The 16,169-nt window shown below is 39.2% G+C and overlaps 1 protein-coding gene across 1 annotated transcript in view; it reads left to right on the top strand.

Annotated features, from left to right (window-relative positions):
• Positions 1-502: 502 nt before the first annotated feature.
• esr2b (estrogen receptor 2b) overlaps positions 503-16,169 on the top strand; it is a 33,697-nt gene continuing 18,030 nt past the window's right edge. Inside the window, exons 1-2 of the mRNA XM_013909675.1 lie at positions 503-535; positions 14,765-15,285. Coding sequence (XP_013765129.1) covers positions 14,849-15,285 — 437 coding nt within the window. The 5' untranslated portion in view covers positions 503-535; positions 14,765-14,848. The remainder of the gene's footprint in view (positions 536-14,764; positions 15,286-16,169) is intronic.

The raw sequence follows: 16,169 nt of genomic DNA, 5'->3' as shown, positions 1-16,169 counted from the left end.
ATTTGTAATGATTTCCGTTGAATTTGTGTGGTAAATGTAATCAGAAAAGTTATTGGTAATGTTATCTCAGATATTTTAATCACATGGATACATCCATGTGCAGTTTTGCTTAATTAAAAAGAGAACTTCACAGTGTTTGCTTACTCTAAAATTATCTTACATTTCCAGCCAATTATCAGCGTCCTTAGCTACTTTGACTATCCATTACGTTGGAGATCAGTGACCCTGATGTTCAGAAATATCTTTTAGTTTATACAGTTAAACAGCTGCCATTTATATTCTTTTGTGTTGCCTCTAAAGACTATACAGTGGACACAATGTTAAAGTGAAAGGGGCCCTATTGCGCTCATTTCTGATTTTCCATATTTTTATTATTTGATTCTACTAGTTTTGTATGATTCACAACTGCAAATAATCCTCATGTAATTAAGATGAGCACTGATGTAGCCCTCTCAATGCTATTTCATTCCTTTCCCTTTTATGCCAGCTTTCTCCTGATTGGCTGCTCCTTGCAAGTAAAAGATGTGGCCAGCAGGTGAGTGGGGCTTCGTTGATGTGTTAGTTTTTAAGTTATTTCTGCTCCACAAATCAGGTGATTGCTCCTGGATAAACCAGTTATCCAGTTTAGGAATCAGTTACTTTTCCATATAGAGTCAGGTGTGTATTTACTTGAGTTTTCTTTGTGTTGTATTACAATTTGTGTAACAAAAACGCAAATACTTTTACACAAAACTGTAGACCAGACTTGGCAACCAACTTTATTTATGGTAATTTTCTATTATCAGAGGATGAATGAATGAGTATCAGAGGCACATAACTGTCCTCTACTATGTAAATATATATATTTTTTCAAAGAGGCTAGTTAGCATATACTTACTTCAGAAGATGATCCACCAGGATAGCCCTATTTTTTCTGTGTACCGCCTGCTTGTTTGCTTAGCAGATAAACTTGTACATGTTAACAGGATAACTTGTCCACTATTAGCAGATAAACTTGTTTAAAATCATGTAACCATAATCATATGTTAACACAAACTGAATACTATAGATAGTTTGTTGATTTTCTCTTTGCTTTTTAATCAAGAGGCCATGAGCTAACCACTTTATTTAAAAAAAACAAGTCAGTGTCATTTAGGGTAATGCATGAATGCACCAGTCTCTTAGATGTTTTCTGGTAGCTTTTGAATTCAGCTTACAATTACCGATACCCTGTGTGCACATGTGACATGATCCATGCATATCAGGGGTTTCGTTCACACGTACTACATTTTTAAAGTGAAAAAGATTATATTTGTTAGGTTGATATTAAACATTTTTGCATTAAATGATCACTGTTTGCTCAGGTTAGGAAATGCACATTTGTAAATTATTTTACATGTTCAAATTAGCCAAATTATGCAGATTGCCCACTCTGCTCTCACTAGATCTTATTCATCTACTTAGTTACTTTCTTAACCAAATTTTGCCTCTAGTGACCTTTATTTCTCAATTTTGTGAAGACCCGTCAGAAACTAAAGTTGTAAAATGATACTGCAGTGAATACCTTTGATAGGTTACCAGACTCAGTTCTTGCTCATGGAAAATAACTTGTCTGTCATCGTGGCCTCTGTAAATCAGTTTAAAATGTATGTCAAAGTGTAAAGTGCTGTGCAAAAGTCTTGACCCACAATTTCTCTATTTTTTGCTCCCAAGGAACCAGACTTGAGATTTAAAACAAAAAAAGTGGTTTTGAGCTGTAGTTCTCCAGGCTTTCTGAAGGTCTTTCAAGTTTTTCTTTGGGCATTGGCTGCTTTTCCACTCATTTACAGGCCAATCCTTGTAGCTGACTATTTTTAGAGGAATAATCATGAAAGGCACCTGTCTCAAGGGATGAACCAGCATTGTGTGTACACATAACAGATGGCTTAGCAAGGAGCCAATTCAAAACTGTATCTTTTGCAGTCTTTTGCTACCAGCCAGCAATAAAACCGTATAATTTATTCTCATTTCTATTTTTAGATAGATAAACAGAGTTTGACTGGCATCAAATGGAATCTTTCCACAAACGAGGTGATTTTGAGCTCAACTGGGAGAACCTAGTCAACTATTACTTATGTACTCCACAAATCTGGCTTTTATGGAAGAATGGCAGCTTGAATACATCATCCCCACTGTGAAGCATGGTGGTGGTAGCGTCATGATGCAGTGGTGCCTTTTTTCAACAGGAACAGGATAGCTGGTCAGAGTTGATGGGAAGATGGATGGTGCTAAATACAGGTCAATCCTGTAAGAAGTCATGTTAGAGGCTGCAAAAGACTTGAGACTGTGATGGGGGTTCCCCTTAATCACAGTATACTCACATGTCCCTGTTAAAATGCAAAAGAATCTGTGGCAAGCCTTTTAAATTGGTGTTCATAAATGCCCTCCGTCCAATCTGACTGAACTGAAGCTATTGTTCATAGAAGAATGGGCAAAAATTGAAGTCTGAATGTGCAAAGGTGGTAGAGACATGCCCATGGCAACTGCAGTGACAGGTGGTTTGGTATGGTTTTGACTCAGGAGGACTGAATACAAACGCACTTCACACTTTTCAGACTTTTATTTATAACGAATTTTGAACATCATGTATGACATCACTTCCACTTTACAATTACAGTATGCACTACTTTGTGTTGGTCTGTCGTATAAATTTACAATAACATTTAAGTTTGTAGTTGTAACAGGACAAAATGTGGAAAAGTTTAAGGGTTGTGAATACTTTTTCAAGGCACTGTATCTACTGCAGACGAATAGTGTCTGAAGTTCATGTCCTTAAGAAAAAAAGGATTCTCTTTAATTCAACTCATTTCAATTTTATTTATATAGCAGTCACAACTGTTGCCACTAGGGATGGGTACCGGTGTCCAGTGCCATCATAAACGGTAGTAACCAGACCGAAAAGCAGCGCACATTTCGGTGCTTTATTTCGGTGCTTTTTTTTCCTGAGCTGTGATACACTTCTAGCCAATCATTTTACGTTTCCGAGGATAGTAGGCGGGTCCAGGTACGTACGTTCCTTTAGAGCAGAGCTACAGATTAAAAATGCCCAAGGCGAAGCAGTCAAAGTCTGGCTGTACTTCACAGCAAAATATGCAAACTCAGCAGCCTGCAACAAGTGCTTTAAGGTGATACTGTGCAAAGGAGGTAACACCTCAAATCCGATGAAACACCTGACGACGCATAGCGTTTTTTTTTTAAGCCGAGAAATGTGCCGTATTTGATGGCAGCAGCAGCCGTTCTTCTCTGCGTGAGTAGCTTTATGTTGTTCGTGTGTAATTTACGTTGAGTGGGCTAACCACGTTATTACATGAATGCATGTAAGGTGAACTAGCTACTATCATCATAGCTACATGCAGCTGTCTTCTTGTTTGATGGCAGATACTCCCTTCACCCTGGCCAAAAAGGCTAAAATGACCAAAGAAAAAGAGGGAAACAGCTAAACATGAGAGGTTTTTGGACAAAGTTTGTATTTTTTCCATTGTTTAAGCACTGCTTCCAGCCAAGAGTGATACCATATATGCCCCATAGCTGCAGAAAAGGCTAACATTGTTATCTTTTTACAAAAAACCAGCTGAATATGAGAGGTTTTTGGACCAATTTTGTGTTCTCCATTCTTTAAGCACCGGTTGGAGCACCGTTTGAGCACCGGCACCGTTTCAAAAGTACCGAAAACCTAAACGATACCCATCCCTAGTTGCCACAAGTTTCACTTCACTTCACTTCAATTCAATTTTCAATTTATTTTTTTTATACAGCACAAAATTACAACAGTCACCTCAACCTCTTGCAAAACCAGGCTCGTGGAGGAGCAGCCACGACTGTTTGGGGAGGAGGAAACAGGACAATAGACACGCTGCGGAAGAGAGCCAGAGATTAATAATAGCTAATGATTAAATGCAGACGGGAGTATAAACACATAGAGAGTGAAAAGAGGAGCATGAAGAAGAATGGTTCATTGCGTCATGGGAAACCCAGCAGCCTAGGCTTATTGCAATGGAATTAGGGGCAGAGAGACAGGACAAAAGGCAAACTATGGAAGAAAGCCTGAGTTTAATCATTGCTTATGGTATACGTTAGTGGTGCAACGGCTCAAAAATCTCGTGGTGACAAAATTTTAATATTTACTTATTAACTTATTTAAGTATTTTTGCCTTTTAAAAAACTCAACTATAATTGCTTATGGTATACTCAACTCAAGACTCATTCCACGCAATTATAAAAAAACAAATTAAGGTAAAATATAGGGCAGTACAGGGCTTTGTATCTACCACTCCGTAGCTTTCCGTTTCCCTGGAGGTCCACCCGTTTGTAGTTGGGCAACAGAAGATGCCTGGGACAGTTCAGCCATAACTTTAAACTTTTCCTGCTCATACATGCTTGGAACGATCTTGCGGGATATCATAGCGTGTCTCAAGCACGTTCATCATAGATTAAACCCCTTGTTTTGCACAACGGAATATGGCCTCCCGTCTGCAGCTAAACACCCCAGTAGCTTTTGTAATAGCTTTAGCCCGGGCGGACTGGGCAGCAAAGGGCTGCTTAAATACTGCAAACTCCTCTACTCCTCCACTTGGACCGCTAGCGCTGGCCATAACTATCGCTGGCCATAACTATCGCTTGACAGACCCACCAGATTCCTTTTTCGAATCTTTGGATCATGTGCGTGCCGAACCGTGGAGTGGGATCGGTTCGGATTACGGATCATTCGTGATCCGTTGCACCACTAGTATACATCAGGTCCTTCAGTTGATCCTTCTACTGTTCTACAAAGTCTCATCAAAACTTGTCTCAATGGAAGGCCATTCTTAAGGAAGTGAACTGGACTAACAAACGTTTGCAACAGAACTTTGAAGTTTTTGCTCAGATTGTCTCGCCGTGGAGGTCAAGAGAGGTCACTGAGTGTAGTCATCTATAAAACATAATGTAGGCTGTGTCATGGTTTGGTGCTGGATTTTAGTTGTGTTGGAGATCCTGATGGAATTTACGGACTGATGGAAATATGAACCTGCGAATGCAACAAAGTACAGTCAAAAGCACAGATTCGACATACAATACCATTTGGAAAGTATCTCATTGTCAACTACTCCATTTTTCTGCTTAACAATGATTTCGAACACTCCCAATACAATATAAGTAAACCAGGATAGAAAAACACACAACTGAACACTCTCAGCCAGGGACTAGGCCTCCTCAGAGCTCAGACCTCAATGTTATCAAAGCAGTTTATGATCATCTTGAAAGAAAACAGACAGCAACAAAAATCCAAAGAAGAGCTTTGGAATGTTCTTAAAGAAGCCTGGAGAACTATTCCTGAAGACTTCTTAAAGAAATGTCAAGAAAGCTCCTCCACTGCATTTTGATACTGTCCTCTGTTAGGCAAAAAACTGTATGGTGGTAACCTATTAGGCAAGTAATAGGTCAAGATCACCTCTAGATGGTCAGGAACCAGCAGCTTCACCAGCTTCTCTTCTTGTGATCAGGACAATTTTTTAGTTGCGTAGCAATTCTCCCTTGAGCCCAAATGATGCTTGATGTTCTGGGCTTATATTTAGAGAGAACAGGTGTCACTGGAAGCAACAACAAAATATAAATATTAGAGGATCAGTTATTTATTTTGACTGTCTGATTCATAGACAAAAACGATGGATGTAGCTTCCTGGTTGGAAAAATTAGGCCACTGCAGGAATACTTTAACCTGCGTCTTAAGGCCACCAGATGTTGGCAACCACCTAATGACCAAGTCATTTCCTAATGAGTTTGTTTATGGTCTGACTGAAGGTACAGTCAGAAATAAGTCACATAATTGGTCAGTGAATATAGCTAGCAGTTCCAGGAAGTGGTAAACTCACTGACAAGGTTATCGTGAATAATTATTTGATATAAGAATTTTTATAATTAATTTATAACAGTAGGAAAAACCATAAAGGTGCAATTAGCTATAAAGACTTAACACCACTTTTTGCACCACTTTTAATTTTTTTCCTGCTCTTGGGCTTCACATTTATTTGAGGCTAATAATTAATGAAAATAACAACAACAAAAGAATTACAGAGAGTTCAGCAACAGCTCCTATCATCCTCAACTTTCTTTACCCCTGCTTGTTTCTGTTTTTGGCAAATAAACCTTGCTGGGACAGCAGGTGTGAAATCCTCTCTCGTCGTTGTGTCTAAGTAGAAAAATGTAGCCTATAGGTCTAGTCATGTACTACTGACTTGTGACACAGTAAGCATAGATGGGCCAGTTGTCCCAGCTTTGTAGCTTAGTACTCGCAGTACTAATCCGTTCATCAATTTCCCATTTCCCTCCACTTATCCCATTCCGGGTCGTGGTGAGGCTGGAGTCTATCCCAGGGTACACCCTGGACAGGTCCTCGGTTTGTCACAGGTTTAACTACAGGCACTTTAGAATCACGAGTTAAGCTATGAAGCACGTCTCTGAAATGATCACATACTCACGTATCAAATTTTAGCACTTGGTGTTAACTGATTTAACACCATCCCTGAGGTATTTTTTTCTACTTTTACACTTAAATTTGATGCTTAAAAGGTTCAGAAGAAAAATGGAATGCCTTTCACAGGACGTGGCATATTTCTCTGGAGAACTCTGCTACAGTAAATGGGCCAAACCCATCTGGCAGGTAGATGGAGTGGCAGCAGTGACAGGTGACAGCTAAAATGACTCCACATCCCGACACTGTAATCAGTCTGTCCGTTCTGCCGTAGCCTCTCTGTTTCGACTTCTCTGCAAACCAGAAGCAGAAACTTCCTCCTGCTACTCCTGCATGCATGTAATCTGTCAACCTCTTTAATTCGGCGGGCCTCTCGTCCTCCAGCAGCTCCTTGTCGGCTTTGTGGGATTGAGAGAATGGAGGGATAGAGGCTGCCTAATAGTTTTGCCGGGAGCCTTTGTGTTCCGGTATGTGTTACTGGCTGGGAGCCTTTTTCTGACAGGGGGAGCTTCTTTATACAAGAGGAATAAACAAGTTTTTAATATACTGCCTAAAGAAGGACATAGTTTAATCCATTTGTGGTCAGGTCTCATGATTTTTTTGTTTAAAGTATAACAGCAATGCACCCCCTACTTTTCACAGATTGTCAGAAGTGTTTGGGGTTTTTGATTCTGCGACAAAGATGTTTTTGTTGGTGGGGATAAACCGACTTTGGCCACATTTGGAGGCTGGTAGATGAGTTTAGGTTACATGCTGCACCTTTTCAAAAATGAAGTCCAGTATTGAGCTTTAGAATGAACTGTGCCATATGCAACATTTAGCTGGGTATTTATTTATAAAAGTTTATTTTAACTCGGGAATTTTTTCGCTTTAAAGTTTAGACGGTATGTAACTGATTTACTGGCTGGTTATGCAGTGACAATAAGCTTGAAGCAGCGACACACTCCCAAACTTTTAAGTCCACCGGACAATGCATGGTGTCACTGTCCTCTGCCTCTTTCATTTTGCATTAAGGAAACTTTGGTTTTGTCAAAGGTTGTTTCTAACCAAGCGGCCGTATGCGCATGTATTAAATAAAAGATGCCCATTTAGGTGAATATAGACTTCTACATCATGCTTTTTATTTTCTGTTTTTACTACCCAAAACAACTGATTTTATGAGTAACCACTTAACTAAAAAAGATCTTTTTTAGTCTGTGTTTTTCCCTTAAAGTTTGGTCCTACAGGGTCTAGATGTTAAAAAAATGCCTTCATTACTTGACTGATAAAAAATTATGATACTTAATGTTTTCTCTTTTTTTCTGTTTTAGTAGTAAGAGTGAAAAGTAGAAAAAGACCAGCATCTTCCTAAAAGACTAAAACGTTTTAACAATTTTAGCTTTTTATGAAAATTTGAGCAAAATAAAGGCAAAGCCGTCCTGATTGTTCAATAGCCCGGTTCTTAATTATATGTAAATGAAAGGAAGCAGTGGAATTAAACACTGGGTCCTTTGACCCCTTGTTGCCTGACTGGTGGTTTACCATGGAAAGCTGCCATGAGCACCAGTGTGTCCAAAGCTCAAACTTGAGCACAACATTCTGACAGAAGAGCTTTATTCATAGTAAAAGCCTGAGTGTTGAGCCACACAGCTCTAGGAATTAAGTGAGTTGTTTATACTCTTTTTTTATGTCTTTTAAATTAAGTGTGAAGTCATTTAGTTAGAACATTTGGCTTTTTTTTTTTTTTGAGAAATACTGAAGAGTTGCAATCAATTAGAGCACAGCAGTGTGTTTAAATTTGGCAAGTCTGAGAAAATATTCAGATGTGAAATGTCAGGCAGAGTGTTGGCAGTTAGCTTTACTATAATTGTGAATCTTCTGTTTGGTCTCTGTAGCAGTTTAATTTTCTTTTCCATTCCTGCTGCTTGTTCCATAAACTTTGATCTGGTCGTGCTTAGCTCTTGCAAGTCGTATTTCATGGATGCAATAACGCTTTAATTATGCATATGAGTAAACTGCACTACAAATCTAACAAAAGAATTCTCAAAATTCCTTGCAAGTAGCACCAAATGTTCTTTAAGTACTGCACGTGCTATCAAGCTGCTTGGTGTTGGTGAAAATATGTGTGGATATTTGTGCTAAAACACAAAATCACTTTATAACAGCAAACATGTCCTACAATGCTGAGTTTGTCCTCCAAGGCAGTTAAGTCATAGGAGGAGTTGCAGTTGACAGAAGGCAGATGACCCAGCTGCAGTCCCAACAGCAACACTCAAGTCATTTCTGGGTCACTAGTGGGCAGAAGAACTCAGTAGCGAGCCCACAAAAGCACGTAGGACTAATACATTTTGGCACCGTGTTAGCAAAAAGTTGCCAGATGTACATGTCATGTACATTCCACTCCTGACAACCAGTGTTGGTCAATTTACTTGAAAAAGGTATTAGTTACTAATTACTGATTACTTTTCCAAAGTAAGTACTTTAGTGATTACTTATTTTCAAAAGTAATTAGTTACTTATTTTTTAAAAACATGGTACACAACCTGAATACATAAAGCAACAGACCTTTCAGCCCAATTCTATTTTTTATGCATAATCCTTCATATAAAACTGAATAAATTAAAGGCTTGTTTTATTACTTTTAATCTTTAAACTTGATGCACAGTGCATCAAGCAAAAATTTAATTATATGCAACAGTCTTTGACTTGAAGAAATTTGTTTAACATTTAAACCTATTTTCTGCATATTCCAGCACATAAAATGTATAATTTTTGTGTTTACACTCACTCTTTCAAATAGATGCAATGAAAACACAGCAAAGGATAAATAAAATCAAAGATTCAGCTGCGCTAGGTCCTGTCCCTCTTAAATCTGTTGTCACCTGTTTAGCAGGAGTGGGGCCGGTGGAGGTTTGCCCAGTGCCGCAGCAGTCATGTCAGTTGGGGGATCTGTGGGTTTCTCTGTGAATTTCACATTCCCGTGCCGGCGTGCTAGGTGCTTGCTCAGGTTTGAAGTTCAATTTTTTGCTGTAGAAAGAAGTTTTCTTCCCACACAGTGTGTGAGTGTACAGCGCACACTAATGTTTTTGTCACTTTTTACAGAATCAAACTCAAAGTAATGTCAGTTCAGTACTTCCACGCTGCATGGTTGTACTCTCTCCCACACCACGGACGTTGGCAGCTCATACGTCATTGTCATGAGACACTCACAAAATCACGGTTTAGTAACGCAGTAACGCAGCGTGCTTACGGGAAAGTAACAGTAATCGAATTACTTTTTTGCAATAGTAATCCCTTACTTTACTCATTACGTGAAAAAAGTAATCGGATTACAGTAACGCGTTACTGCCTATCTCTGCTAGCAACATATCCCTACATAATTTCCTTAAGGATAATTAAATTCCTGATTGTGATTCTGATGTCAGAGAACACACATTATCGTCTGTTCTATCCCATATGGAAAAGAAATAGTAAAAACTTATAAAAGACTTGCTTAAGATGTGGCCTACTTCATATAGTGAATCATATAAGGCTTATATGATTTACTCATGAAAGTGGCCACTTTCTCATTACTTTCATACCTTGTTTTAGTAAGTATCCAAAACATACAAGTCATTTATATAATTTTTCAAGGGATATCTGTTTTTACTCTTGTATGCTTTTCATACAAGTTTCACACAAGACAGAAACAAACTTTATAAGATTTATATATATCTTTTCCATATGGGATAGCTTCATATCTCTGCTCCTTGGCAGTACAGCTAAGAGAGATTTCCTGATTTAAACCGCTAGTAAAAATTTATGAAATGTATTTGAACCAAAATACCAAGCTTAAAATAGCAGCTTCAGTTACTGTGTAAGCTGTCTTCGGATCTGATGTCAGTGATGAGCAGATATTTGCTTCTTCTCGTCAGATCAGGTGATTATCATCTTCAGCATCATACACATTACTTACAGTGCCCTGCATGCACTTCTAAAATTGGATGGTAAAAGCTAAATGACAAATAATGCTAACATATTATGGAAAATACATAATTACTGTCTCTGTTTATCTTAACCATCTACCTGCAGCAAGGCAGATGTCTGTATGTATGGACATCTGACCTGACTTAAGAGCTATAGGTTTCAACTCATGGTGTCCACTTGGGTTCAGTGAAACCCACTAGTTAAAATCAAAGGCTGTATTTCTTGGACGTATTTACTTTTTGTGAATGGAAGTGAATGTGATGGCCTCGAAGGACCCAGGCTGGGAATTAGGTGAGAGGTGACGTTCGTATACAGGGTGCATTGTTTTTGCTCAAGACCACTTTGACCTGACCTGCGTTATACACACATTGACTGTTCATTGACTGACTAGTACACAGTAACAGCGTTGAACTGCCGACGTTTTTCTTGTGTTTTATAATTTATCCTTTTGTCCAAGATACATTTGCATGTTATTATGACTTTTGGTCTCAGCTGACACTGTGAAGCGAGTGAAATGTAGCTTTATGTTTACTATCCAGGCCATGGATTGTGGCCACGAAGTGGAAAATAGAGCAGCGTTTAAAACAAATTAAAAACAGAAACATAAGAGAACACAGAGATCTGAAACACAAAGCGTTATTCATTGTATTATATTTAGCTTTTTCTTAAATTTTGCCATATTTTGCTTTTTCTCTATCTCCATAGCTACGGCACTACTGTACTTTCAGATTCTTTGCTCACCTAGGACTTCATGATGCACGTAGGGCTTGAAAAAGTGTTTCCAAATGTACTTAGATGTGCTCACTCCCCTTACCTGCCAGCGGTATGTTTCTACTTGTCATTCGTGGTGTGTGCGATTGACTGTGCAGAGGTACCAGCTGCTGAGCTGTTGATTCTGGCACTGATTAACCAGTGGATGGCTTTGCTGGCATAGTTTGCTGGCACAGTTTTGCAAGCCAAGTGAGGTCAAACAGGCAGATCATTTTGTGCTTTTATATTCTGTCTCTGGAACAAATGTTCACAGTTTAATCACACTGCTAATAAATACTGGGTTCGTCTCTTCACCTTCGGCACAGTAAGTAAGCTGTTACATCATTTCACTGGGCTCCACAAACTGTGTGTGTTCACGCGCGTGTGTGTGAGAGAGAGACACACATGTTCAGTAAAAGCAGCATGTAACAAAGTCTGTGGGAATATTTAACACATGTCAGTTGTTGGTGTTAGCTAACAAAGCAAAACACCCTGCACTAGTAGTTCAACTGCTATAGCAGTTGAACTACTAGTGCAGGGTGCACTTTACTTGGTTAAAAGTAAAACTTTAGCAGACTAATTTTTTTCACTTAGTCATGAAACATGTGTCTAGTTTTTATCTTTCAAACACAGCAGGCACCCAGTGTCTGCTCCAGGTTTGCAGACTAATATTACCAGAGAGCAACGCACTCAGCAGACCAAAGGGCCTGGATCCTCTCTTAGCTTCACTGAGGTGTTGGAACCTTTCTGCTGAGATTCTTGTCCAGATTGACATCACTGAATCATTGAGTTGCTGCAGATTTATCAGTTAAAAATCCATCATGTCCATGAATCTCCCACTACATCTTCTGCCACATTATAAAAGTGCCCTCATGTTGAGATGCTTTGACTGAGATGTCTGAGTACAGTGAACTCAGTGTCAACCTTTGATGCATAGTTTACGCCAAATTTGGACCCTGTCATCTGAATGAATTAGACCAGGCAACCTTTTTCCAATCTTCTTCCAATTTTGGTGATCTGTGTGCATTGCAGCCTCAGTTTCCTGTTCTTAGATTATGGGTTTGGTAACCAGCGTGGTCTTCTGCTGCTGTAGCCCATCTGCTTTAAGGTTTGAGATGCAGTGCATTCATTATAGAAATAGTAATGTCTTCTTAGTTTTGTTCATGGTTCTTGTTAGCTATGCATATTCAATATCAGTTGTAGAGTTTTAGGGAAGTGCAGACACAAACATTTTATTTTGGTGAGCTGCACATTTTTAACATCCTTACACTATTTATTACTTTTATTCATTGTTTTCAGTGTGACTATGTAAAGACATTTTGCTGACTACATTAGAAATTGATTTCTTTGAAAACCAATTTTTGTCCTGTATATTCATCCAGGGATGCTATTTTATCTAAAAGCTACAGGGTGTTACTGAAATTATTTGAAATGGTAAATGAAGCTGTGGCATCATCTGTCAGCGTGCTGTGTGAAATCTAAATAAAAACAGAATGCAATGATTTTACAATAGAACATTAAATATTTAAACTGAGAAAATGTGACGTTTTAAGAGAACAATTGGCTGATATAGATTTTGCTGGCAACAACACATCAGAATTATTGAGGCAGAGTATCCATATTTTCCATAAAGAAATTAAAATTTGTCTGACCACAGAACAGTTTGCTACCGTTTAATTTATCGATCCCATTTGGCTTATACTTTGCATGATAGCGCTTTAACCTGCATTTATTGCTAGCACAGTTCACGGTGTTATTGGACAGTGACTTCTGGAAGCGTTCCTGAGACCATGGAGTGATTTTTAATGGCGCAACCAAGACTGCAACTGAGGGTCCAAAGTTTACAGGCATCCAATATTGACTTTAAATTTCATTCAAGTCAGTTCAGTTCAGTTCAATTCTATTCAATACTATTTATAACGGCAAATCACTGTAACAGTTGCCTTACGTTGTATTGCAAGGTAAAGACCCTGCAATAATACAAAAAAACCCCAACAAACAATGCCAACAACCATATGACCCCATATGAGCAAGGAAAAACTCCCTTTTACCAGGAAGAAACCTCCAGCAGAACCAGGCTCAGAGAAGCGCCCTGTTTCTTGCACACAGATTACACAGTTAAGCTAATTAGCTGCTAAATGTTTCTTAAACATTTTTTTAAGTACCACTAAATGTGTTTCTGGCATCACATTTAAAATGAGCTAATATTTTTTAAGAAACACTAAAACACATTGAAAAACAGCACCTAAGATGTCTGGAACATGTGCTAAAGGATGCCACAAGGAGCGACACACCCACATAACAAAGAGCGACACCCCCTGAGAAGAGAAAGAAAAGTTGGAGAGTGACTGAGCTGATTGAGCTACTTGTCTTTAGTAGGGACAGGCACAAACAGCAGCAAGAGAACAAGAAGTTTCAGCCTTATGTCCAAAGGACTAATGGCTAAAAATGGCTCTTCGTAAAAGAGCGTTGTCAAGAATGTTGACCCCTTTAGTGGATATGTTAATTTGTTAATTGTAGAGTTAAACAGGGTTCTGTGTTAGGACAAGTTCTGTTTACATTACATCCTTCCTATATAGCCATACCCTGGGCAGTATAATTACAAGGCATAGCATGTATTTTCACTGCTATGTAGATGATACCCAGCTTTATCGTTCCACGAAGCCAGATAACACCCTGTCTTAGAGTGACGATGACCCCAATACAGCACTTAGGTCTCAGATTGTTGGCCCAGCTTGGATTCAGGAGACAGACACCCTCTCTTTAAGATTAGGCTTTAAGACTTTCCTTTTTGCAAAGCTTATAATTAGGGCTGGATCTGGTGACCCTCCCTGGCTCTTTTTCACAGCATGTTTTTGTCCTGTTTTCCTCCCCTCACCCCCAAACAGTCACAGCAGATGGCTGCCCCTCCCAGAACCAGGTTGTGTTGGAGGTGTTTTCTTGTTAAAACTGAGTTTTTCCTTCCCACTGTCACCAAAGTGCTTGCTCACAGGGGCTGGTCTGATTGTTGGAATTTCTCTGTATTATTGTAGAGTACTTTCCGTACAATATAAAGCACTTTGAGGCAACTGTGATTTAGTGCTATACAAATTAAGTATTCTTAAGGAATAATTCTAGTGCATTGCTTGTATGCTTCACAGTAATGAGGCTTTGTGTTGCAAACTGGCACATGCATGTTAGGTAAGTGGGCAAGCCACCCTGGTGACAGATCCTTGAAGCAGTTGATAAAATAGACGACTAGTTACTGTCTTGGTCACGCTCCAGTTAGGTTCAATTTTAAAAACATTCCCTATTTCTCATCCTTTTTCACCGTGTTAACTGTTGTCTGCCTTTTGCCAAATTAGACGATTATGTCTTGTCAGTTTTGGACTGCAAAACTATAATTTTGATGTCTTGGAACTGGGACTGAGTTAGTGCATTCTGAACATATGGACTTGTTCTAAGATGGTGAACTGAAAAGCTCTGAGCTACATAATTTGAAAAAATAAATTCCTTGGTATAAAAAGAAAATCTGCTATGGTCGATATTGTAAATATTGGTATTTGCTCAGAATTTGCAGCAGTTAATTATTTTAATATAGTGTTTCTTCCCTCTCTGCTACAGGACCCGGCCATTCGAGAAGATGCTATAGAATATCCACCTGCATCAAATCATTCATTCACAGCAAATACAGTATATTCCCCTGACATGACCTCCTCCCCTGCCCTGGATGCTAACCCGTTACCCCTCCTTCAGCTTGAGGAGGTGGACTCCAGTAAAGCCACAGAGAGGGTGAGCTCCCCAGGACTTCTGCCTGCTATGTACAGCCCTCCTGTGGGCATGGACAGCCACACCATCTGCATTCCCTCTCCATACACAGACAGTAACCATGACTATAACCACGGGCACGGACCTTTGACCTTCTACAGCCCCTCCGTGCTGAGCTACACCAGGTCACCCATCACTGACAGTCCATCATCTCTGTGTCCTCCCCTCAGCCCCTCAGCCTTTTGGCCTTCTCACACTCACCATAATGTAAATGTACCTTCACTTACTCTGCACTGCACTCAGCCTCTAGTTTATAATGAACCCAGCCCACATGCACCCTGGTTGGATCCCAAAGTTCACAGTATCAGCCCCAGCAGGTAAGATTACTGAGAAAGCACTGATGAAAGCTATTCTTGTGTCAGTTAAATTTAGCTTAAGTGGTAGTAACATTCAAAGACCTAGTTTTCATTCTCTTTTACTTATCCTTGTGAGGGTTGAGGGTGGGGGCTGGGGTGTAGGGGGTCACATAGAGACAGACAACAGATCTCTAGAAGCTCTGGCAGACATGTTTTTGGCAAAAGACTTGGCATTATATCGGCTAGCAGCAGCAACTATTAATGAAAGCTACTATTGCGTGCTTTTGGACAAGAGCCAGATCTTTGCTTTAGAAAAAAGCATCTTATTGGTAACTTGCCATACTTTGCACAGATTTTAGGCAAGGCAAGGCAAGTTTATTTGTATAGCACAATTCAACAACAAGGTGATTCAAAGTGCTTTACAGAGACGTTAGAAACAAGAACAAATAAAAAGCATGATTTAAAATTGATTAAAACAAGCAAACAAACAAACAAACTAATTAACAAACAAACAAACAAACAAAACAGTATATAAAATCAAAACAGTAGATAAAATCAGAACAGTAGATAAAATCAGTAGTTGAATGTTAGTTTTGAAATTTAAGCTTAAAAGTGTGGATTTGGTGCTTTATTCAAATGCAGCTGAGAACAGGTGAGTCTTCAATTTGGATTTAAATAAACTGAGTGTTTCAGCTGATCTGAGGCTTTCTGGGAGTTTGTTCCAGATATAAGGAGCATAAAAGCTGAATGCAGCTTCTCCGTGTCTGGTTCTGACTCTGGGAACTGATAAAAGACCGGATCCAGATGACCTGAGGGATCTGGAAGGTTCATACTGGGTCAGACCATTCAGAGCTTTATAGACCAGCATCAGAACTTTAAAGTCTATCCTCTGACGGACAGGCAGA

This window comes from Pundamilia nyererei, unplaced genomic scaffold (assembly GCF_000239375.1).
Source record: "Pundamilia nyererei isolate P.nyererei 1_Seehausen unplaced genomic scaffold, PunNye1.0 scaffold00029, whole genome shotgun sequence".
NCBI classification, from domain to species: Eukaryota; Metazoa; Chordata; class Actinopteri; order Cichliformes; family Cichlidae; genus Pundamilia; species Pundamilia nyererei.
The sequence above is the reverse complement of the archived record's forward strand: the minus strand, read 5'-3'. Positions and strand labels throughout refer to the sequence as shown.